Source organism: Mustela erminea, chromosome 19 (genome assembly GCF_009829155.1).
Source record: "Mustela erminea isolate mMusErm1 chromosome 19, mMusErm1.Pri, whole genome shotgun sequence".
In the NCBI taxonomy this organism is placed as follows: Eukaryota; Metazoa; Chordata; class Mammalia; order Carnivora; family Mustelidae; genus Mustela; species Mustela erminea.
Genome location: NC_045632.1, coordinates 11,835,144 through 11,861,136, shown reverse-complemented (window position 1 = coordinate 11,861,136; position 25,993 = coordinate 11,835,144). Strand labels below are relative to the sequence as shown.

General features: G+C 41.9%; 1 protein-coding gene across 3 annotated transcripts; it reads right to left on the bottom strand.

The window, feature by feature from the left end:
• Window positions 1-1,856: 1,856 nt before the first annotated feature.
• LOC116579358 (zinc finger protein 471-like) lies at window positions 1,857-25,716 on the bottom strand. 3 transcript variants are annotated; one of them, XM_032324631.1, is made up of 5 exons: window positions 25,513-25,716; window positions 22,587-22,664; window positions 14,765-14,891; window positions 11,984-12,079; window positions 1,857-8,196 (listed from the first exon to the last, which is right to left on the bottom strand). In XM_032324631.1, exons 2-5 carry the CDS (start codon window positions 22,617-22,619, stop codon window positions 6,179-6,181), a joined length of 2,274 nt encoding a protein of 757 aa, XP_032180522.1. In that variant the 5' UTR covers window positions 22,620-22,664; window positions 25,513-25,716; the 3' UTR covers window positions 1,857-6,178. The 3 variants fall into 3 exon arrangements, with proteins under 3 accessions (XP_032180522.1, XP_032180523.1, XP_032180524.1); XM_032324632.1 differs by lacking the exon at window positions 25,513-25,716 and adding an exon at window positions 23,400-24,710; XM_032324633.1 differs by lacking the exons at window positions 14,765-14,891; window positions 22,587-22,664; window positions 25,513-25,716 and adding an exon at window positions 13,387-13,412.
• Between the last annotated feature and the right edge of the window lie 277 nt (window positions 25,717-25,993).

Below are 25,993 nucleotides of genomic sequence, written 5' to 3'. Positions count from 1 at the left end.
CACAGAAAAAGGCAAAATATTTAGGCAAATAAAGGCCAAAGTGTTACAGAACATACCTATTGCTTGTTGTATGTATTAAAAAGCACAATATTTGGGTTCATCTATACACAGGCTGCCATTCAAATTCGTTCCACATGATAGCCTCTAACTAAAAACTGTTGAGTAAACTGGTTACGTGTGCTTTGTCTGAAACCCTACGTTGAAATACTACTCTTTACAGTGTATTTCGTGTGTCTACTTCTTAGTGATGGGGAGGGCAAGTAGTAGCGACTCACTCTGCAATATGCTCCCCAACCTCACAGGGAATTCACTAAGGTGGCAGTTCCCGGTGTTGTCTTGGAATGTGATTTAGGCTAGCATGAATGTTACCAAACCAAGTAAGAATAATGAGTTTTGTCTACGAGTCTTTAGTCAGGAAACCCAGACACCATGAGCTTCAGTAGAGGGAATTTGACAGAGGAAACTAATATAATATAAAGGTCGTGGGAGAGTGATCCGCAACTCGGATCAGTTACTGGAGAGCAGTTACCCACCCTGGAGCTTGAAGGCCAAAGGGTGGAGGGGATATTACCAAGCCAGGAACCAGGGCCACTTAGAGCTAGACAGAGCCACAGGGACATCCCTAGCAGGAGGTGGGACCATAATAAGGGGTGACTGGAAGGAGGTAGAACAGAGGTGATGTAGCTTTCACCATAGCCATCATGCAAAGCAGAGCAAGTGAGAGAGAAACACCCTGGCTTCCCCCTCAACTCTCACCTTCTGGTATATTGCTAGTGCCTCCCACTTAGTAAACCAGACAGAAAACCAGTTGTCAGAGCACCCGCAGAGCTTAAACACATGCGATAGTGTAGAGCAAGAGATGAGGCAGAAAATGGATCTTACAGCCAAAAGGCAAATGACTGGCACAGGAGCTCATAGGGCCTCCTCTGAGCTGGACCAGGGCAAGAATTGCCCCCATAGTCCCCTAGAATAACTACAGTACATGTCCTTGTAACCTAGAATTCTTCCAAAAATGCTATTTCCTGGGGTGCCTGGGCGGCTCAGTGGGTTAAAGCCTCTGCCTTCGGCTCAGGTCATGATTCCAGGGTCCTGGGATTGAGCCCCGCATTGGGCTCCCTGCTCAGCAGGGAGCCTGCTTCCTCCCCTCTCTCTCTCCGCCTGCCTCTCCGCCTACTGTGATCTCTGTCAAATAAATAAATAAAATCTTTTAAAAAAATGCTATTTCCTTCCCTTAATATGCACTTACCTTGGTAAATCGCTGCAATTCTTTAGGGAACTGTAGGAGTAAAAGTCATAGTGGTGTTATAGGAAGATTTTCCTCAGGAGTACCCAGCCTCCTGTCCACACACCCAGATCTGGGAACAGGGTGACAGGCAGCTTCTAGCATGGGTGATAACTGGACTGCGGCCTCCGAGACCAGATGTGAACTGTTTTTAGACAAGTAACAAAGTAAACTTTCAGCAGCTGACTACTGATTTCATTTGTAGATGAGCAATCACAGTCAGCAATCTGTCAGACCATCGGTGGTATGCTGGTAAAATTTGACTTGAAGCGTCCCAAGGGAAACAAGTGTGTGCATCCTACATGCAGGAAGTTTATCGTAATGTTACAGATGTGTAGCACACATTGACAAATGATAGGAAAATGCAAGCCTCTTGGATTGTCAATTCTGTATAGCAGTTGATTCTCTTAGAATGCCTTTGTTGACTTTTACCAACCTATGCTTAAAACTGACAAATGGGTAAAACTCTGACAATGTTGTTTGATATTTCCATTTACGTTAAAGAGTAAGATCAAAGTGAAACAAGCTGAGGACATAGGTCAGAACTTTGCTCGTTATGTCAATGACAGGCTGAATGAGCTCTTTGCTAAGTAATAGCTTTTGAGTACTAGAGGAATATTTCCTCTACTTTTTGCATAATTCACAATGTACAGACATGACACAACGTACAGGTTAGTAACCTGATTTACTAACATTTTCACTGTCAACTTTTAAAGTCAACCAGCCTTGATTTGTGGTGCATGCTGTTAAAGATTCCCATCATATTTGAGTCAAAGTTGCTAACATGTTGTCACCGAATGCAGAGTTGGGAAGAGAAGCAAAGTAGCAACAATTATGTGGTATGTTCCCCTCTGCAAACGTTAGTCATAAATAAAATATAGCAAATGCTCAAAACTCAGTTTCCAAACTATTGTCTGTGTTTAATACAACTTATTGGTTATAGTAAAAATTTAGACAATAACCTATAAACATATGTATATAATACATACAGGTTACATATTACCCAGTACAAACATGTATGTATTTCTATACACACATACATATATACCTTTTAGTAACCAGTTCAAAAAATCTCTAAAAATATAACAACTCTTACAAGCCAGAACGAGCCTGCCCAAGTGCACCACAAAATCAACTTTGCTTCTGGAGAGTTGCTGCTAGGGCTCAGCATTCCCTGGGCAGCTACCCTTGCTGGAGATCAGAAATCCCTTTCCAAGAGCAGCCCCCCTTCCCAGCATGCCAAACATCCTAAGGCTGGCAAGTAAAGTACTCTCTAAAGGTAGTGTTGCTTTCTTCATGGCACAGGTTCAAGGAAAGGCATTTTGGCCCTCTCTCAGGAAGCCTAATGACAAGGCAAGCAAGAAACTCAGACATGAGAAAGCAAGGTCAGCATCCCAAATTTTCTGGTTCCTTCCTGTATATCAGGCAAGGTCATTTCTGTGCTTTAAACATCATTTAGTTTCAGTCTGGCCTTATGAGATTTGCATGAATCTACCCAGAAAATTATGAGAAAAGCAATAAACTGCACAGATTAGCACATCAAATATCTAATACCCTGTGTGTATAGTGTAAATTCAGCCCAGTTCAAAATTTTATAATCTAGTATCTGAGGTCAAGCCCTATGAAAACCCATTTTTGCAGCCATTTTCTTGAATCTGATATAAATGTTGATACTTGGCAGAGTCTCTCAACCCTTCCCTAACCTCCTATATCAACCTCTAGGCTACTTTAGAATCAGATTTTCTTTCTTTCTTTTTTAAATCAAAGAAGCCATAGTGTTGGTGAGCTACAAGGGAAAGAGGCTAACCTTTAACCTTCATTCCCAGTTATCTCAGACAAAGGATAATTAGTTGGCATGGTTTCTTAAGATTTCTTATGGGCTTAAGAGTTTTAAAATCCCCAAATTCTGCCACAAATCCTCATTCCAGTAACCAGGATATCAAAGATGTCCTTTAATGTCAAACAAGTTACTTAAGAAATCTGCCAAAATTGTGAATTCACTTGGCATTGTAGCTCATTCTTTGATATTTAACAATCACAGAGCTACAGAGCTTCTTTTAATCATGTTACCAAAATGGCTGGGTGTTCTAGTCCATGCTTTAAAGCAAAAATTTTAAAAAGTCATTATTGCTTTTGCTTTATATTTTCCAATTCCATTATGAACAAGCATCATACAAACCCCTTGGACTGGCATTTCTTGTCTCTCTGACTGGTCTAAAAATTATCTCAACCACAGCTGATTAGCTGTTTTACTGTCGCTATTAAAGCATGCTACTTGGATGGCACAAAACACGAAGAGGAACCCTATAATCCTTTGCTCCGTTTCATCCAATAACCACATTTTTTATTTTAATACTAATCCACCTTTTCTCAGGATGTTTTGCCTGAAATCCCTTCAAGGATACCAATCTCTGCATTGGTTAGGTTTCTTTGGTTGACAGCAAAAAAACTTAATCTCATTTTAAAGTGGACACAAGATAATAATAAGACCCAACTTGGGAAGAATGAGAGACCTGTTTTCTGCAGTGAGCAGAGCAGCAGAAGCGCTGGCAGTATCCTAAGTTGTGGACAAAGGAGGACTCATTTACAGCCTCCTCCTGTGTCCTGAGGAGAGAGTTTCTGATTGGATTAAAGGGAACCAGGTACAACTGACAACACAAAACCTCACCAAACGACATCAGAGCAGCCCAGAGGAAAAGTCTATGTGTATCTCTGTGTGCATATTTTCAATTTGTATTGTAGACAAAAACAAAATAGCTGATATGTTTGTATTTTCCTAATTTTAACTTTATAAATTTCTGATATGTATAACCATACAATCATATTATCATTATGAAAATTACACCATCAGTTAGTACATTATGTCTTTCTGTGAGTACGAAAATCTACCTCATTCTTTTCAGTGAGTGTGTAATCTACTGAATTTTCTATAATTTAATTGATTAACTAGCTTACTAGTGCTAGACATTTAAGCTGCTCCAAATTTCTTGCATTTCTATAATAAATGTGCTTACGCATCTATATTTCTGCGCTTGTGCTTTTCAAGAAGATAAACTCCGAGATTTAGAATTGCAGCAAAGTGATTACATTTAAAATGTTGACAGGTAACACATTAGCTTCTAAAATGGCTTTTAAAAGATTTATCTTCCCAATGTACAAAAATATATTTCTCACATCTGCAACAGTACTAGATACTATCCATAAAATTTGTGCTGATTTATGTTAATGACAAGGACTTTTTAAATTTTTAATTTATCGGATCATTATTGTAGTTAGGAACTTCTATTTTATTTGACAATTTCATATTCTGTAACTGTGAGTTGCTTGTTGGTGTGATTTTCAAACTGTATCTTATCCTTGCTGCTTTTCAAGAGCACTTTTTAGAAGTATGTAATATGTATATTTTAAAAATTTCTCCCTGCCTATCATGTGCCTTTTAACTTTGCAATAGTGCCTTATACCATGCAAAAGGTTTAAATCTTCTACATGCTCCTTCCTGTCACTCTCTTCATGGCTTCTAGACTGTGTCCACCAAGTCTTCCCAAACTCAAAGGGATACAAATATTCTATAGTCTCTTCTAGAATTTTGTGTTTTCTATTACATCTTTAATCCAGATTCAGGGAACTTCTCTGTAAGGAGTAAAATGTAGCTCTGCTTTTACTTCTAGGTGGATAACTAACTGTCAAACACCATTTAAGTAATCCATCTCCCCCACTGATATATCAAAAATACCACTTTTGTGGAACACCTGGCTGGCTCAGTCAGAGGAACATATGACTCTTGATCTTGGGGATGTGAATTCAAGCCCTACACTGGATTTTGAGATTACTTAAAAATAAATAGAAACAAAAAAATACTACTTTTGCAATACACTGAATTCATGGGCATATCATCTTTTCCAAAAATTTCCTATTATGCTTACCCACTTAACACTCCACGTGATTTTCAGACCAAACTGTCAATGTAAAAATATCCTACAGTTATCATGACTGGAATTAGGAGAATGTAGACATCTTTACAATATTGAAACTTCTATCTAGAAACATGTGTGGCTCTCCATTTATTCAGAACCTCTGTTGTTCTTCAGCAGAGATTAATAATTTCCTTTCTACACAGAACTACCATTTCATTTTGGGGGGGTTGATATCAGAACTAAATTAGCCTCATGAAAGAAGTATTCCAAATACTACAAAGTATTATGTTTTAACTATGTTTAATTAGTTTTATGCTTTACACTCTACAACAGTGTGATTAGTGGTTCCTTGAAAGCTTAGAATTAATCTGTAAATCCAGGTGTCTTAAAATAGGGGTAAACTATTCCAGTTCTCTATTGCTTCAGTTTTAAATAATAAGGAATTTTTATTTCTTTGCCTTAATTAACTATAGTCTTATATTCTTCCCAATAAATTCTAATTCTTTTGTTTCAGTCTTATCCAGAGCTTTAGATACTTCCTAAAACATATTCTATGTACCAGGTCACACTCAATTTCTGCAGCAACAAAGACATACAGCCTTGGAATCACAAGAAAGCCACTATGTTATTCTGATGTCAAACTTTAAAAATACTACACATGCTAATCCTCATTATCCACCTTAAGATGTAGTTTCAGTTCCAAAATTATTATACTCTCCCAGTACTGATATACTGCTTTCCAGAGTTCACTCTTTAAAAATAATTTTTAAACAGACTCTGAATGACACTGACTTAACATTTATCAAGCACTTAGTCTGGGTCAGGCACTATGCTAAGCACTTTATAGGCATCAAATAGTTTAAATTTCCTAACCAGGGTTTTAAGAGAGTAGTTTAATTACATTTACATGTTTAAAAGACCACCATGGCAGTTGTGTGAAGAACGAACTTGAAGGGAAGAACACAGGATGTAGGACCAGTTTTTATATTGGAACAGTCCAGGAGAAATGACTGTGTTTGGGAGTAGGACAATGAGAATTGAAAGGAGTGGATGAATTCCAAAAATATCTAGCAGATATATCTACGGGGCTTGGTGACATATGGGGTGAGGAAGAGCTGGAGGCCTGAGACGACTCTGCAGAGTGAACTTTCTGATGATGACTAAGGTGCGCGCTTTGTCTGAAGACTTTTCCACATTCTTTACATTCATAAGATCTCTCTCCGGTATGAATTCTTCTATGTAGATTAAGGTGTCCAATCTGGCTGAAGGTTTTCCCACATTCCTGACATTCATATGGTTTTTCTCCGGAATGAATTCTCTGATGAACAGTAAGGGACTGACGATGGCTAAAGGCTTTACCACACACACTACATTCATAAGGTTTCTCCCCAGTATGACATCTTTGATGACAAATAAGGGATGATTTTGTTCTAAATGCCTTCTCACATTCAACACATCCATAGGGCCTTTGGCCAGTATGGAGTCTCCGATGCTGAGAACGGGATGAGCTATCGCTAAAAGCCTTTCCACATTCGCTACATTTATAGGGTTTCTCTCCAGTATGAACTCTCTGATGTTGAATAAGGCGGGTAGTCTGGCTGAAGGCTTTACCACATTCGTTACACTCATAAGGTTTCTCTCCTGTATGAATTTTATGATGCTGGGCAAGGTGTGCCCTCTGGTTGAAAGCTTTACCACATTCCTTACATCCATAAGGTTTCTCTCCAGTATGAATTCTCTGATGAGTAGCCAGCTGTGAACTGATGCTAAACGCTTTTCCACATTCTTTACATTCATAGGGTTTTTCGCCAGTATGAATTCTCAAATGACTAGCAAGGTGTATACTCTGTCTAAAGGCTTTCCCACATTCCTTGCATTCATAAGGTTTCTCTCCAGAATGCACTCGTTGATGTTGTGTGAGTGAAGCATGATGGCTGAAGGCCTTCCCACAGACAACGCACTCATAAGGCTTCTCTCCTGTGTGAATTCTTTGATGGACAGTAAGGGATGAGCCATAACTGAAGGTTTTCCCACACACTTTACATTTATATGGTTTCTCTCCAGTATGAATTCTCCTATGCTGAATAAGGCCTATGTGATCACTGAAGGCTTTCCCACAATCGATGCAATCAAAAGGTTTCTCTCCAGTATGATAATACCTCCAGTGACGAATAAGGGATGTGTTCTGCCTGAAGGCTTTCTCACATTCAATACATTCATAGGGTCTTTTGTCAGTGTGACATCTCTGATGTCGGGCAAAGGATGAGCCATCACTGAAGGCTTTCCCACATTCCTTACATTCATAGGGCTTCTCCCCAGTATGAATTCTCTGGTGCTGAGCAAGGTGTGCAGGCTGGCTGAAGGCTTTTCTACATTCCATACACTTATACGGTTTTTCTCCAGTATGAATTCTTTGATGTTGAATAAGGTGCACATTTTGGCTGAAGGCTTTCCTACATTCTTTACATTCAAAGAGTTTCTCACCAGTATGTATTCTGTGATGTTGAACAAGGTGCTGACTCTGGTTGAAGGCTTTCCCACATTCTTTACATTCATATGGTTTTTCACCAGTATGAATTCTCTGATGAACAGTAAGGGAGGAGCTGTGGGTAAAGGTTTTTTCACATTCATGACACTTAAAAAGTTTCTTTCCTGCATAGACTTTCTTGTGTTTCACTACCATGGAATTTTGGGAAAAGCTTTTCTTATCTGACTTGTGATTATAAACATTTTCTTCTACGTTGCCTAGATAGACAAATTTCCCAGTCTTGTTATAATTGTGATCTATTTCCTTAGTAAGGGTTTTCTCATAAGTGGTTACTTTTTGCCCAATAAATGCATCTTGACTTACCAACTGCCTCTCAAAAAGACTTTCACATTTCCAATTTTCTCTGTAAGTAAAACACTCAAGTCCATAGTCTGTTATTCTCTCCATTAACACATCATCATACATGAACTGCTTCAGAAATAATTCTTGTGTCTCATATATAGATCCCGAATCTGAAAGATAACAAAAAAGCAAGTGCTTCCTTTATCATGGGCTATAACAAGGGAAATATTTAATGTGGACAGGGTGGTTAAAAAATAGTGAATCCTGCAAAATCTATTATGTAACAGCACTTAAACTGAAAAATATGCAAGTATATTTCAGAGCTCAGGGAAACATGGAAAAAGTGATTAAGTGTAGGATAATGTAGGAAATGTAGGAAAAGAGAATTAAATGCAGGATAATGAGGTCCTAGAGAAGTAGGCTACAATAATAATACTGTCTTTTTTTAATCCTATATTAACATAACAGACTATAAATTAAATACCATTGCTCTATTCTTTCCCACTTCTAGTTGACTTGCATATACAGGTAGGTTAATGTTGTTTAAATATTAATATCATCACATAACTACTGCTGATCAAAAATTTCTACAGATTCCCAGCAACCACAAAACCATTATGCTTCATGACTTCTCTTGGGGTTTAGGTAAATGCCTAATCTTTTCATAACCAGGAATCAGTATTTCTATGTACCATTGCTACATGTTTCATACAGTGAGCTCCTCATTTCTCAGAGATCCCTGAACTCCAGGCTGCATAGTAAGGCATTTTTCCATTCATGTTCTCATTGTCACCAGCCTACGAAGAGTATCACTTCCCAGGCCACATCTTAATGGGGTTTTGCCATAAGTCTTTTTGAATAAACTGGTTTCATAATGATATATGTAGGTGCGTATTACTATTATGAAGTTCTTTTCACTGCCACTTAAAATAACTTTCTTGCCTTGTGAGATAAAATACAGGCTTCAGGGTAGGAATAATATGCTTTAAACACGAGTACTAAGTCACTTTACATGTATCACAGAAACTCAAACATTTTTAAGTTCTAAATAAAAGCATAAAGAAATTTATACTGAAGAGATGATACTAAGAGAAAACTTCAGGGAAAAGGCTGGCATCAAGGAAGGGCAAAAGGGGGCGCCTGGGTGGCTCAGTGGGTTAAGTCTGTGCCTTCGGCTCGGGTCATGATCTCAGGGTCCTGGGATCGAGCCCCACATTGGGCTCTCTGCTTGGCGGGGAGCCTGCTTCCTCCTCTCTCTGCCTGCCTCTCTGCCAACTTGTGACCTCTGTCTGTCAAATAAATAAATAAAATCTTTTAAAAAAGAAAGAAAGAAAGAAAGAAAGGGCAAAAGAGGGGTGCCTGGGTGGCTCATTCGTGAGGCATCTGCCTTCGGCTCAGGTCATGACCCCACATCAGTCTCCCTGCTCCGTGGGAAACTTGCTTCTCCCTTTCCCACTCCCTCTGCTTGTGTTCCCTCTCTGTCAAATAAATAATTTTTTTTTAAATCTTAAAAAGAAAAAAAAAAAAACAAGAAATGGCGAAAGAGAAAGTGCTTTCCTTTCCAATCTTATCCATAGTAAATTACTGACTAATCGAATGTTCTCTAAAGCAGTTTTCTACTATGTGTCAAGCACTATGGACACTAATGTAATAAAAGACCAGTTGTTCTTGAGGAGTACAGAAAGGGATTAGAAAGGCAAGACCAACAAAGAAAGTAAAAGAAGAAAACATGAAATATCAAGTGAGAGCCCATGTGGTAAAAAGTAAAACAAGTATTAAAGTTCAGAGATGGAAGAGATCAAATCTCCTAAAGCAGTTCAGAAGGGCCCTGAAGTGCTAACAAGCTTTCTACCCCTTCTTACTTCCTTCTTTCCCTCCTAATGCTCAGGCCTCAGTAATTCTAGAATTGAGGCCAATTCGAGAATTCTAGAAATGTACCTACTACCTACTGTTTTACTTACACAGATGACTGAGGGGAGAAATACTGGGCAGAAAAAACAGAAAGTTGGATACACCGTGGATTCTTCCTATGAAGGTAGCCTCAACATCACAACCTCCCATGGGAAACATGGTTGTCCCTTATCTTTTTGGCCCATCTCCACACAGATGCCGAGATAGCTTACTCACTTACTAAGAGTTGAATCTCTACTGTGACTCAATATCCCACCAATTTTATAGGCTTCAACCCCTTTTCCTTGTTCTGTTCTTCACAAGGCCAATTATTACTTCTTATCAGGGAAGTTCCTCCATTTCCCAATTTAAGGGAGGTGGTAGATTCCTATGTAACCAAAGTATAAAGTATATCTAAGCGGGGCTAATTTCCCTTCCAATATTTGGCTATTTGGAGGACCCTGGAAGTCTAGGATCCAAATCATCTCAAAATGTAAAGATCAAATCCTGTTATGGAAGTGGAAGGAGAATGTCATAAAGGCAAAATTATCACCTATGATCTCAACATTCCCTGAACTGAACATTCAGTTCAGTAGGGGAGGCAGAAAATAAGCATGCAAATCATAAGCAGGTTAATTATACACTTTCCTAAGTGTTACAAAGAAAATAAACTGGCTCGATAGAAAGTAACTGGGCTGAAATAAGGAATGTTCATTACAGAAGGTGGTCAGAGAAGGCCTTTGATGAGATGATGTTTGAGTTCTGGCCAGAGAGTCTGTGGGAATTCACAGTGCCTGGCTAGATAAGATTTAATAAACACATGCCTCCTGGGATGAAACTAGTTGGAAAACAAAGAAGGTGTGTCTAGAGAACTGAGCCCCCTTTAGGGTTTCAGGGTTGAAAAGAGCCAGATCCTCATTGTGGCTCAATGCACTAATCCAGGGAGTAAATGCATGTCTTAGGAGAAACATGTATCTTTGGCGGTCACACACCCCATGCACTCCCAGTCTACGTGCCTATCATAAGCACAGCTTGTTCTATTCACATGACACCCCCTATACCACTGTTCTGATTATTACAGCTTCATATTCATTCTTGTTTTTCTTATTCTCTTGTTGTATTAATAACATTCACAATAAAGGTGGAGGCAGAGTTTGGCTCTGGACCTTTCTTTGCCACTAGAGCATCTGGTCCCCAGGCTTCTCCTTTCTCCTACCAAGGTGTCTGGAGTACTCTTTTCATTCGCTGTCTCAGGGTTTGCTGGCCAAACCCAACAGGAGTCAAGCATGGACAGACAGCCAAGAGAAGGGCATAGTGGGCAGAGAAATCAGGAGGCGCAAAAGCCTGAATCAGTAAAGAGCTTGGTGAGTTCAGAAAAGGTGACTAACAATTAAGTAAAGAGCTTCTCAACTGTACTGTCAGGACTCATCAACATCTGTAAGGCAAACAGAGACTAAAGAATGATACTGCCTGCAGTCCAGAAGGAACCAAACTTGGAACTCAGACTGCGTCTGACCACACCTGGTCTCTCAAGGCTTAGAGATTCCACAGTTGACATACCTTTAACATATCTGAATACCTGGGTATCTCATAATTTAGAAAACTCTGCCCTAAAGTAGAGTGAAAAAGCTAAAAAATCACAGAGGATAAGTTAAGAGAAGTAGGATGGAGCTGGATGCATAAGGGGTGGTAAGGTCTTTCCTATTTGCAACAGAAAAGCAAAGAAAGATTTCAAGCAGCAGGAAATATTGTGATTTTCTAGTAGCACCTAATTTAGGAGTTAATATTTAAGAAACAGAGCAGCTTATTTAAGTCTAAATGGCAAAAAGAAAGGGGACAGGAAAGAGCTGGATAGAGATTTTTGCAAACTAAGTTAGCTATTAGAGAGAAGAGATATCTAGACATTTGGGGAGCCTATCCTAAGGAGCAAAGTTTCAATTTTCTCCTCGGACTTAGAAAGCTTGAAAAGAGTCTCTAAATAGCATAAGAAAGGAGAAAGTATCACCTTTGAAAATAGCTGAGCCATTATTTAGAAAGGATTCTCCTATCTGGTTCTCCCACACTCACCTGGGAATGGGCTTCTTGTCATCTCTGTCTTCATCTCCCAAGGCTCTTTCCCTTGCTCCAATAAGGAGATCACATATGGCTTAGAGATGCAAAGACCTACATACAAAAAAAACAAAAAACCAAACATGAAAATTGGCCATATTTGGGGCATTTCAGAACTATAAGTCAGTTCCTTAATACTGGTGGAATGATAGAACACGAATGATAAGATCAAAGGGTAAAACATTTTAGAGACAGATTATATAAAGCTTCTGGCATAGTCTAGTGGGACTGCCAACAGTCAACTCTATAATAAAGTTAAACAATTTTCTAAGGGAATTGGGGCAGAAATTCTGCCCAGCATTTACATAGGATCATCAGACAGCCAGTAACTGATGTATTGTAAAGAGCCCCTAGAGACAGAGTTTGGAGTCTGAGTCAAGTTAACTGTCTGGAATATTACTCAGCCATCAAAAAGGATGAATACCTTCCATTTGCATCAACATGGATGGGACTGGAGGGGATTATGCTAAGTAAAGTAAATCAAGCAGAGAAAGACTATTACTATATGGTTTCACCCATATGGGAAACATAATGAATAGCACGGAGAACATTAGGACAAAGAAGGGAAAAACGAAGTGGGGAGGGAATCAGGGGAGACTAACCATGAGAGACTATGGACTCTGGGAAACAAAATGAGGGTTGGGGGGGTATGCAAAATTGGTGAGCCTGGTGGAGGGCACAGATTGCATGGAGCACTGGGTGTTATACATAAACAATGAATATGGAACCTACATCAAACAGTAATGATGTACTGTATGATGACTAACATAACATAATAAAAAAAAAAAAGGAAAACAAAACTCTTCAAAGGAATATAACAGGGACGCCTGGGTGGCTCAGTTGGTTAAGCGGCTGCCTTCGGCTCAGGTCATGGTCCCAGCATCCTGGGATCGAGTCCCACATCGGGCTCCTTGCTCAGCAGGGAGCCTGCTTCTCTCTCTGCCTCTGCCTGCCATTCTGTCTGCCTGTGCTCGCTCTCTCTTCCTCTCTCTCTCTGACAAATAAATAAAATCTTAAAAAAAAAAAAAGGAATATAACAGAATCTATAGCCTCTACAATGTATCGTTTATAGTGTCTGAGATAAAATCCAGAATTATTACATCTAAGTAGAAAGAGGAAAAAGTGAATCACACTCAGAAAAATAAGTAATTAATGAAGAGCTAACCAGTAATAACACAGATGTTGGAATTAGTAGACTGGTATTTAAAAATAGCTATTATATCCATACCCAAAAACATAAAGGAGAACATGCTTAGAATTTTTCAGCAGAGAAATAGACATTATAAAAAAAGAGCCAAGTGGAAAGCTTAGAATTGAAAAATATACTCTCTGAGATTTAAAAATTCAGTACTTTCGGGCACCTGGGTGGCTCAGTGGGTTAAAGCCTCTGCCTTCGGGTCAAGTCATGATCTCAGGGTCCTGGGATCCAGTCCCACATCAGGCTCTCTGCTCAGCGGAGAGCCTGCTTCCTCCCCTCTCTCTCTGCCTGCCTCTCTGCCTACTTGTGATCTCGATCTGTCAAATAAATAAAAATAAAATCTTAAAAAAAAAAAATTCACTACTTTCATATCCCAGCTGGGGTACCAAAAACAAAAACAAAAAACAAAAAACCACGACAAAAAATAAATAAATACATATAAATAAATAAATAAAAATTCACTACATTTGGGGTGCCTCAGTGGTGCAATTGGTTAAGCATCGATCTCTTGGTTTTGGCTGAGGTCCTGATCTCAGTGTCATGGATCAAGTCCTCCATCAGGCTCTGTGCTCAGTGCAGAGTCTGCTTGAGATTCTCTCTCCCTTTTCCTTCCTACTCATGCTCAGTCTTTCTCAAATAAATAAACAAATATTTTTTGAAAATTCGCCACATTGACTTAACATGACATTAAAGAAGACACAAAAAGTGGAAGTAAATTTGAAGTTATGTCAATAGAAATTACCTAATCTGACAAAGAAAAGACATTTTATTTTTTTTTTAAGATTTTATTTTATTTATTTATTTTTTTTTTAATATTTCTTTTTTTTTTTTAAAGATTTTATTTATTTATTTGACAGAGAGAGATCACAAATAGGCAGAGAGGCAGGCAGAGAGAGAGAGGAGGAAACAGGCTCCCTGCCGAGCAGAGAGTCCGATGCGGGACTCGATCCCAGGACCCTGAGATCATGACCTGAGCCGAAGGCAGCGGCTTAACCCACTGAGCCACCCAGGCGCCCAAGAAAAGACATTTTAAGTAATGAACAGACCTTCAGCTACCTACAGCATAATATCAAAGGTTCTAATATACTTGTAATTGAAATACCGGGAGAGACAGCAGCGAAAATTATTTGAAGAAATAACACCAAAATTATTCAAATTTGATTAAAGAGATATATTTAAGTTTCAAGAAGCTCAGTGAACCACAAGCAGGATAAAAGGGGCTTCTCAGAGAAGCACTGCTGATGCATTGTTCATTCATCGATGAAATACATGTCTTCGGGGTGCCTGGGAGCTCAGATGGTTGTGCATCTGCCTTCAGCTCAGGTCATGATCTCCAGGTCCTGGGATCAAGCCCGAGTTGGGCTCCCTGTTCAGTGGGGAGTCTGCTCCTCTCTCTCTCTCTGCCCCTGCACCCCATTCGTGCTCCCTCACTCTATCTCCCTTTTAAATAAAATCTTTCTTAAAAGAATTTTAATAATAAATAAAAATGTAAAAATTTCCTAACGTAATTCTAAATTCTGTAGAGGGGAAAATATTCTTACCCAGTGATACCAGGTTCTGATAGTTCTCCAACATCATATTCTTGTACAAATTCCTCTGAGCAGGGTTCAGCCATTCCCACTCCTCCTGGGAAAAGTCTATTGCCACATCCTTGAACGTAACCAAGTCCTGAAATAACACAAACACACTCTTAATCAACCAATGCTCATTTCATGCATAACTCCAAGTTGAAGCTTTAAATTATTTCTACTTTATGTGAGAAATAGCCCTTGGAGGAGAAAAAAAAATTAAACCTTTATAATATGAAGCTCCAACCTAAAATAGTATTTACTAAAGTGTTAAACTGCATTTATGCAAGGATGCTAACCTATTTGTCGGCACGTGGAAATACGAACAGGTGGCCACAGGGCAGTAAATAAGAGCCTCAAGGAATGGCTTATATCTGTGGTTGAACCTTTAAAAACCAAGATTATCTAAACTGATATTTTGCAAATGGTACTCTATGAGATCCTAGAAGGGTTTTGTTTCAGAAGAGAAGGGGTTTCTGGACTGATGGGGCTGATTTTATCTTTTCTTACACAATAAAAACAATAAATATAATTAAAGTGCAATTTTCTCATTCTATACCATTTAGAACTAGCATGACATTCTACACCAGAATAAACTATATAGTAATACGAGAAATCACACAGCATTAAGACTATAACACATTCAATTTGTATACTGAGTCTAACAAACCTGTATGCTTAAGACAATAGCAAACTGAAACTGAATAAATAAAATTTTTAGTCTCTTTTTAAAATATATTTTTATTTATTTTTATTTTTTTAAGATTTTAATTATTTATTTGACAGACAGAGATCACAAGTAGGCAGAGAGGCAGGCAGAGAGAGAGAGGGAAAAGCAGGCTCCCCGCTGAGCAGAGAGCCCGAAGCAGGGCTCGGGGATCAATCCCAGGACTCCAGGATCACAACCTTAGCCAAAGGCAGAGGCCTTAACCCACTGAGCCACCCAGGCACCCCTAAAATATATTTTTAAAGATTTCTTTATTTTAGAGAGTAAGCAAGTGAGCAAGCAAGCACGGGGTGGGGGTGGACAGAAGGAGAAGGAGAGAGAGTCTTAGAGTCTTAGGCAGATACCACGCGGAGTACAAAGCCCGATGTAGGGCTCAATCTCACTAACCTGAGATCACAACCTCAGCCGAAACCAAGTGGTGGATGCTTAACCAACTGCACCACGCAGGCACCCCTAATTTTAAGTTTCTTTTTTTCCGTTTAAAGATATTATTTTTATTTATTTGAGAGAGAATGAGAGAGAGACCATGAGAAGGGAGAAGTCAGAGGGAGAAGCAGACTCCATGCTGAGCAGGGAGCCCGATGTGGGACTCGATTCTGGAACTCTAGGATCATGAACTGAGCCAAAGGCAGTTGCTTAACCATCTGAGCCACGCAGGTGCCCCCCCCTACTTTTTAGTTTCTTAAAGAATTAAATGCATTGAGAAAAATAAATGTCCAGTTATAATCACCAGCAGGTTGTAAGAAATTTTTTAAAATATGGGCATTTTTCATCTTCAGATTTGTTTATTTCCATCGAAAAGAAAAATCTTCATGCTTGTGCACTGCACACCAATGACAATGGTAACTGTCTATATAAAGACAAAGCTATACAAAGAATGTCTTAATTTGCTTTTTGACAATGGACACTTAAGTTTAGAACAAAGGCATGATACAAAGATATTCAAAGTATGGGACTTTAGAAGATATACAGACCTTTGAGAAAATATTTAGTGTATTTTTCAAATAAACGTATTAAAATTTTTTGTTATTTTTTTAAAGATTTTATTTATTTATTTGACAGAGACACAGCAAGAGAAGAAACACAAGCAGGGGAGTGGGAGAGGGAGAAGCAGGCTGGATTTCTGCCGAGCAGGGAGCCCATTGTGGAGTTCGATCCCAGGACCCTGGGACCATGGACCCGAGCTAAAGGCAGCTGCTTAATCGACTGAGCCACCCGGGTGCTCCTGTTATTTTCTTTTTCTTTTTTTTTTAAGATTTTATTTATTTATTTGATAGACAGAGATCACAAGTAGGCAGAGAGGCAGGCAGAGAGGGAGGAAGCAGGTTCCCTGCCGAGCAGAGAGCCCAATGTGGAGCTCAATCCCAGGACCCTGAGACCATGACCTGAGCCAAAAGCAGAAGCTTTAACCCACTGAACCACCCAGGCACCCCTATTTTTATTTTCTACACCCAATATGAGGCTTGAATTCATGACCCCAAGATCAAGAATTCATGATCTTCTGACTGAGCCAGCCAAGCACCCTGGTATTATATATTCTTTTTAAGATTCACTGTGAGCTACCGGTTCTCAGGAGTTTTGCTTTGCCCCTTCTAGTTAGTTGAGGCTGCCATTTTGGCTGATACCCATCATTTCCCATGTTCTTATAAAACTAAATGCATTCAGATGAATTTATCAAGGCAAGCAGAAGTAGCCACATTCTTTCCAATATTTAGTATAATTTGGTCACTAGTAAGGAAATTAGGTGTTTTGGATATTCCCACAGAAAAATGAATTTGATTGCTTGTGATCCTGGTACTTTGGCTAATTATTTGGTATGTACACCATCAGAATTTTCCCAGTGTTTATACAGGTATCTTTATATGCATTCTTATTTTTTACTGATAATCTTATATTAAATTAAATTCTAATTTTTTTAAAGATCTATTTATTTATTTGACAGAGAGAGAGATAGCGAGAGAGGGAACACAAGCTGGGGGAGTGGGAGAGGGAGAAGTAGGTCTCCTGCAGAGCAGGGAGCCTGATGCAGGGCTCGATTGCAGGACCCTGGGATCATGGCCTGAGCCAAAGGCAGATGCACAATGACTGAGCCACCCAGGCGCTAAATAAATTCTAATTTATAATATTTGAAGAGATTGTAATTATTTTTTAAGAAGAAAAACATTTACTGCAAGGTATCAAATAATATATGGGATTTCCAGAAGGACTAAAGAGCAAAGTTTGCATGATACACAAGCAAAAGCTATACATCAGGAGAAAAGCCTAAATTAGATCAAGATGGTGTTTTTCAAAAATCCCATTCTCCGTCCAGTGTCACCCACAGATAAAGCACCTAATATGCTAGGACTTGACCAGTAGGAATTTCAGCCAGAACTGCCCCAGAACAACCAAATACCTCTGCCACTATTTTGGCTTTAAAATCCTATTTCCCTGAACTTTGCTGCTGCTTCCTGTTGCTAACTTCTGCTTTCCACACATTGTACTGGAAGCCTCTACTTGGCATATATAAGTCATATACAGACCCTATTTGCAAAGGAGTCTGGGTAATGCCATTTTTAGCTTTCTGGTATGCCCCAATACACAATAAACAAAAACTCATCATATACTAGGCCAACAAAAGCCTTAAATTTTAACCTCCCAAATTTTCAGGCTATATATATATTTTTTAAAGATTTATTTATTTATTTGACAGACAGAGATCACAAGTAGGCAGAGAGGCAGGCAGAGAGAGATGGGTAAGCAGGCTCCCTGCTGAGCAGAGAGCCCAACATGGGGCTCGATCCCAGGACCCTGAGACCATGACCTGAGCCGAAGGCAGAGGCTTAACCCACTGTGCCACCCAGGTGCCCCCAGGCTATATTTTCAATTCAGGATTCAGAGCAACTGAAAACTATGAAGAGATGAATTTAAAACTTTATCTACTTGAAAACCTATACGTAACCAACAGACAGTAATAAAATTAAATTAGTGGGGCACCTGGGTGGCTCAGTGGGTTAAAGCCTCTGCCTTGGGCTCAGGTCATGAGTCCTGGAATCCAGCCCCACGTCGGGCTCTCTGCTCAGCAGGGAGCCTGCTTCCCCTTCTCTCTCTGCCTGGCTCTCTGCCTACTTGTGATCGCTCTCTATCAAATAAATAAATGAATCTTTAAAAAAAAGAAAAGAGGGGCGCCTGGGTGGCTCAGTGGGTTAAGCCACTGCCTTCGGCTCAGGTCATGATCTCAGGGTCCTGGGATCGAGTCCCACATCGGGCTCTCTGCTCAGCGGGGGCCTGCTTCCCTTCCTCTCTCTCTGTGATCTCTTCCCTTCCTCTCTCCTACTGTGATCTCTCTCTGTCAAATAAATAAATAAAATATTAAAAAAAAAAAAAAGAAAAGAAAAAAATTAAATTAGTAAAACAGAAAACAAATTTAGAGAGGATATGGAAAAATGGGAACCCTCATACACTGCTGCCAAGGAGGTAAAGTGGCACAGCCCCTTTGAAAAATACAGCTTAGCAGTTTCTTAAGAACTTAAATATGGGGGCGCCTGGGTGGCTCAGTGGGTTAAGCCGCTGCCTTCAGCTCAGGTCATGATCCCAGGGTCCTGGGATCGAGCCCCGCATTGGGCTCTCTGCTCAGCGGGGAGCCTGCTTCCTCCTCTCTCTCTGTCTGCCTCTCCGCCTGCTTGTGATCTCTGTCAAATAAATAAATAAAATCTTTAAAAAAAAAAAAAAAAGAACTTAAATATGAATTTACCGTATCACCCAGAAATTCTACTTCTAGGTTAATCTACCCAAGAAAAATGAAAATATTATGTACAAATAAAGATTTGTACATTTTTTTTAAGATTTTATTTATTCATTTGCCACAGAGAGAGCACAAGCAGGAGGAGCAGCAGGCAGGAGAGGGTGAAGCAGGCTCCCCGCTGAGCAGGGAGCCAGATGTGGAAACAATCCCAGGACCCTGGGATCATGACCCTGGGATCATGACCCAAGGCAAAGGCAGATGCTTAACTGACTGAGTCACCCAGCTGTCCCAAGACTTGCACATTTCACTATTTAATGTATACAGATTCATTTATTTATGTCTATCTCCCCCCCGCCCCCCGCCCCGAAAGTAAGTTCCACAGGGGCACGGTCTTTGTCAATCTTGCTGCACCAGCAGAATCTAAAAGACCATCTGGCATGTACAAGGTCAAAAAGTATCTGCTCAATAAATAACTTTAAAATAACCAGCAGAGGGGCGCCTGGGTGGCTCAGTGGGTTAAGGCCTCTGCCTTCGGCTCGGGGCATGATCCCAGGGTCCTGGGATCGAGCCCCGCATCGGGCTCTCTGCTCAGCAGGGAGCCTGCTTCCTCCTCTCTCTCTGCCTGTCTCTCTGCCTCTTTGTGATCTCTGTCTGTCAAATAAATAAATAAAATCTTTTAAAAAATAAAATAAAATAAAATAACCAGCAGAGCTTTAAAAAAAAAAAAAAGTTCCCAATTCTAAAATTTGCTAGAAAAATAAACTTGTAAGAACAGTCAAGGGAATTCTGGAAAAGATGAGTAATGGGAAGAATGTTAGCCCTTCCACCTTACAAAACACTGTAAATGCCCAAAGACAAGGCAAAAATTTCCCCAAATGTGCTTTATACCACAAATTATTCCAACACGTCAATATACCCAGTGCAATTTTATTCAGAGTCCCCAGGCAGAAGCAGATTGATAAAATCCTCACAGCTGACAAGCTGAAGAGTTCTGAAGAATGATGTAGGAGAAGAAACAATGATAATAAATGCTAATCTAGACTGTTCGTTCACAGAATACTATTATCTGCCAAAGAAAGGTTCTGGTAAATAAATACCCCAGGCTCTTGGTTGAGAACCCAAAGAAAGGACTACACCCCAGAACTGATGGTGAACCAGACATAACCCAGCTTTCAGAAGCACTGAGGCCCTGCCTCTAATCATCTCAGCTCCTGACCACACTAGGCCTGAGCTGATCTCAGCATAGCTACGCGCCGCAGGCAAGAGTAAACCGTCTCCATCAAAGTACACAGGAGGAACCTAGATATGCAGTACAAAGTCAGTGTACAACAAATCAAAAACACCCCACAATGATGCGGTATGTCACTGGGACACAGGACTATCTAAAAGAGCTCCTAATGACCAAACCTAGAACCTGAGCAACAAAAAAAAGTATAAAATAAATAAGCGTGAGTCCATGCTAGCTAATACAAATAAATGACTGGATAAAGAAATGGTGGATTTAGGCAGAAAATGGGGAATTATACAAAATAATCAGACATTCTAAAGCTAAAAATGTGGGGCGCCTGGGTGGATCAGTGGGTTAAGCCTCTGCCTTCGGCTCAGGTCATGATCGCAGGGTCCTGGGATCGAGCCCCGCACTGGGCTCTTAGCTCAGTGGGGAGCCTGCTTCCCTCTCTCTCTGCCTGCCTCTCTGCCTACAGGTGACCTCTCCCTTGTGTCAAATAAATAAATAAAATCTTTTTTAAGAAAATAATATAAAAAATAAATAAAACTGAAAACGCAATAAATGGAAGCTATGATTCAATGATGGACCTAACAGCAGATTAGAAAATTGAAGAGAATTAGAGCATAAGTGAAATATACAGAGTAAAAAAGATCTAGACTTTAAAGATTTTATTTATTTATTTGATAGAGACACAGCAAGAGAGGGAAAAGAAGCAGAGGAAGAGGGAGAGGGGGAAGCAGGCTTCCTGCTGAGCAGGAAGCCTGATGTGGGGCTGGATCCCAGGACCATGGGACCACGCCCTGCAACCAGTTCCTCACTATGCATGGATTCTGCTTAAGATTCTCTCCCTCTCCCTCTGCACTCCCCACCTGCTCATGCACTCTCTCTCTCAAATAAATAAATATTATTTTTTTTCAAACAAACAAACAGAAATACAAGTAAAACTGAATGTAGTGCAAGGCACCTTGGTGGCTCAGTCAGTTTAGCCTCCAACACTTGATTTCAGCTTAGGTCTTGATCTTGGGGTCATGGGATCAAGCCCCTAGTCAGGCTCACGCTCAGCAATTTATTTATTATTCCTCTCCCTCTGCTCCTCTCCTGGCTTATACATGCATGTGTGCAAGCACACTCTCTCTCCCCTTCTCTCTCAAATAAATAGTAAATAAATAAATAAATATCTTAAAAAAAAAAAACAACCTGAATGTAGTCCAGCAAAAGAATCAAGTATAAGATACAGGGAGCATTCCAAGTTAGTTAAGAAAGAGATGAGTTATTCAACAAATACCACTGGGTCAAACGGAGAGAGAAGTGGGAAAACAAGGAACCCTTGACTCATTTAGGACAAATTAAACATTTAATGTAACAACTTAATATAAATTTGGACCTTATCCTCACAGGAAAAAAATGACAAAAATCAAACATAAACTTGCAAGAAAACTATGAGAGGTAAAAACAAATCTTTTAGAAGAAAACCGGGTATCTACAGATGCTGGGGTAGACAAGGATTTCTTAAACAGGGTCCATAAAAACATAGAAGGGAAAAACCTATCTATATGAATAGAATTCCCTGAATGATATAGTTTCTCCTAAGAACTGGAAGGCAAAAAAAATCACTTTTATGTCTTAAATTTCATATATACATGATATAGATATCATATATGTAATTTCCAAAAATTGACTAGAATAAGGTTTTTTAGCTAAACAAAAAAAAAATTTAAGAACTTAAGGATAAAATTAGAGATCTGAACAGAATTCAGCCTGAAGGATGACTCCAATGCATTCTAAAAACAGAAGAGGGCCAGCAAATGCACATTTTACTTGGAACGCCACTCACTGGTACCAAGACACCTCTATTCCACATAACAGAAACCAAATCTTTTCCCAGGTGTCAACACTGAACCAAGAGTGAAGTGGAAAGAGGGCACTCAGAGAGGGTGCTGGGCCTCATCACACTCGGTTTCACTTACCCATCAGGCAGCCTGAGTTAGCACGCTCTGGGGAAAGTGGGAACCAGGCCAGTCAAAACCACTGTTAATCAGAGAATTTTCAAAAGAAAAGACGCCTTACTAAGTCCTGACGAGTAAGACTTTCACAGATGAGAATGGAAATAACTAACCTGGGATATGGCTTTAACTAGTTCAACAGTCATTTCCAGCCTTCCTCGCTGACTTCTCTCCTGGAGAACAGCAGTGTCCTAGAGAACAGGCGTGGAGAGAGAGAAAGGACAGTGAGGAGATGAGGCTTGTTCTCCACTCCTGGAACCATCAGCCTAAAAACTCTGTCCTCCCCTTCTTCCCCCGGCTTTCCTTGCTACTGCTGCCCAAACAGCCAGAACAGTCTAGGCACCTACAGCCAGGGAGGACTGCAACCTACAATTCTGTTTCTCTTATGCTCGCGTTCCTAAATTTAATCTTTTTTCCAAAAAGTTGCCATCCCATTCTTGGTCTTATTTTTATCGATAAACGTGGCTCTTTCCCTTTCCGCATCTCTGCTTCAGGCTTTGACACAATCTACAATTTGAAAATCTTTGCATTAGGCTCCCTGCTCAGCGGGAAGCCTGCTTCTCCCTCTCCCACTCCCCCTGCTTGTGTTTCCTCTCGCTGTGTCTCTGTCAAATAAATAAATAAAATCTTAAAAAAAAAATCTGACTCTTCAATGCATCAGATGCCAGGGTTATCATTCTCCACCCAATCCCCACAGGCCTGACCTGAATCTCAGGCTGGAACAATGGACAATGGGGCAACTTAGCATCTGATTTTGCCACCTTCACTCTCATCAGTCTTCAGTCCTTGGTTTCCCCTCCTTTTTGCCACCCAGAACTGAAGGTGTCACCTGCTCCAGTCGGGAGCTCTAGTCAGTCACCTCCCTGCATTGCTTTTTACTGGAATCCTTGAACTGGGAGCAGGGGCTTCTACTCTAGGGTTCTTACCTCAGCAACACACAACACCGAAAACCAACATACACCAAGAAGCTGGTGCTATCGGTCTTCCAAGTAGTGTCCCCATACACACCCGGCACTCTGGGCCAGCTACAAGCACACGGTGTGACACACAAACACTGGCCTAAGATCTTGTCGACCTCCTGACCACAGAGGACATCATCCCAAGCACCTAAAGGAAGCCACATCACACTCAGTCACACTCACCATGGTCTCGGAGGCCTGTGCACAAACACACAGGGTGAAACACAAACATCACACACACCCCCAAACTTACTCTCTTACACATACCACGGCTCAATGCGCCCTCCTCTCTGTCTTGCTCACGCGAGCACACTCCGCAGCCTAACCGAGGCTATACCTGCAAGCCTTCGGGGGACAATCTGCAGTCTCCATGGTCTCTGTCCTGCTCGCTCTGGTCTCACACAAAAGCACGTCTCCAGCTTTCCTCTCTGTCACACAAACAAACACAATAGCCCCTCACACTTCACACTCACAAACACACACACACACACGCACGCACATTCTCAGTGTCATCTGTGGTCGGGATTTCTGTCACACATAAAAACTGCTCAAGAACAAAATCCAACTGAGGAAAATTTAAACATCTAATTGGCTCTACTCGTCAGTTCCAGAACAGGGCTGCCGCCCACCCTGCAAGCAGAGGGGCTCCAAGGAGCTGCACGAAACATTCATTTTTCTAGAAAGGCGGTGGGGCAAGAAGCCAGCGAAAGAAAGGACAGGACTGTTTCGGGCACAGTAACTTCCCTTTAGCAGGAATGTGAGGGGTCGTGCACAGGTCACTTCGGCTTGCTTTCGGGGATGAAGGCCCACGTGACCTGTGACCTCACTAGAGCCGCCCAGAAAATTCTTGACTCCCCAGTGAAAACTCCATTTCCCGGGCAGGCTGAACCGCAGTTAGGATGGGTATTAACTGTCCGTCTGAGGACGTGGCCTCCATGTGGCCAAACTGGGCCAGAGGTTTTCTTTCTCCTACCACACACACACACCCTGGTCTCTCACCCTGTAGCTGCACCGCACCCATCTCACACACACCCAGTACACAGTGCCCTCTCTCACACCCAGACACCTGCACTACGACAGACACACCGACTGCAGCCTCGCATACTCACCAACGTGATCCTGACACCCCACAGTCTCTCACACACACCTGCCACCATCTCTGGCATCTCACACTTTATCTCACACATACCTCCCACATCTCTGGCAGCTCACACTCACACACACACCTCCCACATGTATGGCATCTGACCCTTTCCCTCTCTCACACACACACCTCTGACCATCTCTGGCATCCCACACTCTCTCACACACATCAACATGTGGCATTTCACATTTTCTCTCTCACACACACCTCTCCCACATCTCTGGCATCTTATACTCTCTCTCCCGCTCTCTCTCTCTCTCTCTCTCTCACACACACACACACACTCACCTCCTACATCTCTGGCATCTCACTCTCTCTCACACACATCCCACATCTCTGGCATCTCACACTTTCTTTCACACACACACACACACACACACCTCCTACATCTCTGGCATCTCACTTTCTCACACATTTACCACACTTCTGGCACCTCACACTTTCTCTCTCACATACACACCTCTCACCATCCCTGGCAGCTCACACTGTCACACACACACCCCACATCTCTGGCATCTCACACTCTCTCACACACACACCCCCTCCGCTCAGTCTCTCCCGGAGCCTCCCACCCGCGCTCCCCTTCCACGCGCAGGCACACCCCTTCTCTCGCTCTCTCTCACACTCCCGCCAGCGTACCCTGGTCCCTCGCTGGCCTCTGGGGTCCAGCCTCACTCACACGCCCACTCCCCTCACTCGCCCCGCCCAGCCGCCACCTAGCCGCGCCCGCCCCTCGGACTGCAAGATCGCGCCGCGCCGCGCGGGCCTCTGGGAAATGTAGTCGGCGCAGGGAGGGCTCGGCGGCGGCGAACGGGTTAGGACTACACCGCCGGGGTCAGGGCGGCCCGCCTCGCCTGCCCGGCCCGGTCCCCGGACCCCGACTGCCGACCCGCGGGAACAGCCCACCGGCCTCCGCCCGGAAACCACCGCCCTCACCCGAAGGGCCGCCAGGTCCGACGTCCGCGCTCCGAGCGCGCAGGCGGCGAATCTCCCGAGGCAGGCGGTGTAAGGGGGAGGAGCCCTAGGCAAGAAGGGCGGGGTGGGGCGGGGCTTGGCCGACGGGGCGTGTCCCTGGGCTGTAGAAAACCGGAGGAGGAACCCATGCGTCGGAGCGTGCGTGCCGGCGATTAAATAGCACGGCACTCGGGGGCGTGGCCCAGGGTTTGGGGGCGTGGCGGAGCTGGGCGGGAGTGTGCGCAGGCGCGTGGAAAGGGCACTCGGCCTCCCTTTGCCTGGAGACCGGAGCGTCCCTAGTTACCTGTTGGCAGGTGCGGCGAGAAGACAGTGCTGCTGCCGGCTCCCTGGGCGCGCTCAGGTGCAGGTTTTCGTGGCGACGCTGTGTCCGTGTGAGCGTGGAATGGCTCCGCGTGCGGCCCTCGAGCCTGTCCGTAGGAGCGTGGTTTTCCTCGTGCTAAGT

Excerpts from the sequence above, each read along its gene's own strand:
- LOC116579358 (XM_032324631.1), bottom strand. The coding sequence starts at position 22,619 with ATGACTGTTGAACTAGTTAAAGCCATATCCCAG. Across the intron at positions 12,080-14,764 it reads TCAGAACCTGGTATCACTGG|GTCTTTGCATCTCTAAGCCA; the intron begins GTAAGAATATTT and ends TTTTGTATGTAG. Across the intron at positions 8,197-11,983 it reads GACAAGAAGCCCATTCCCAG|ATTCGGGATCTATATATGAG; the intron begins GTGAGTGTGGGA and ends GTTATCTTTCAG.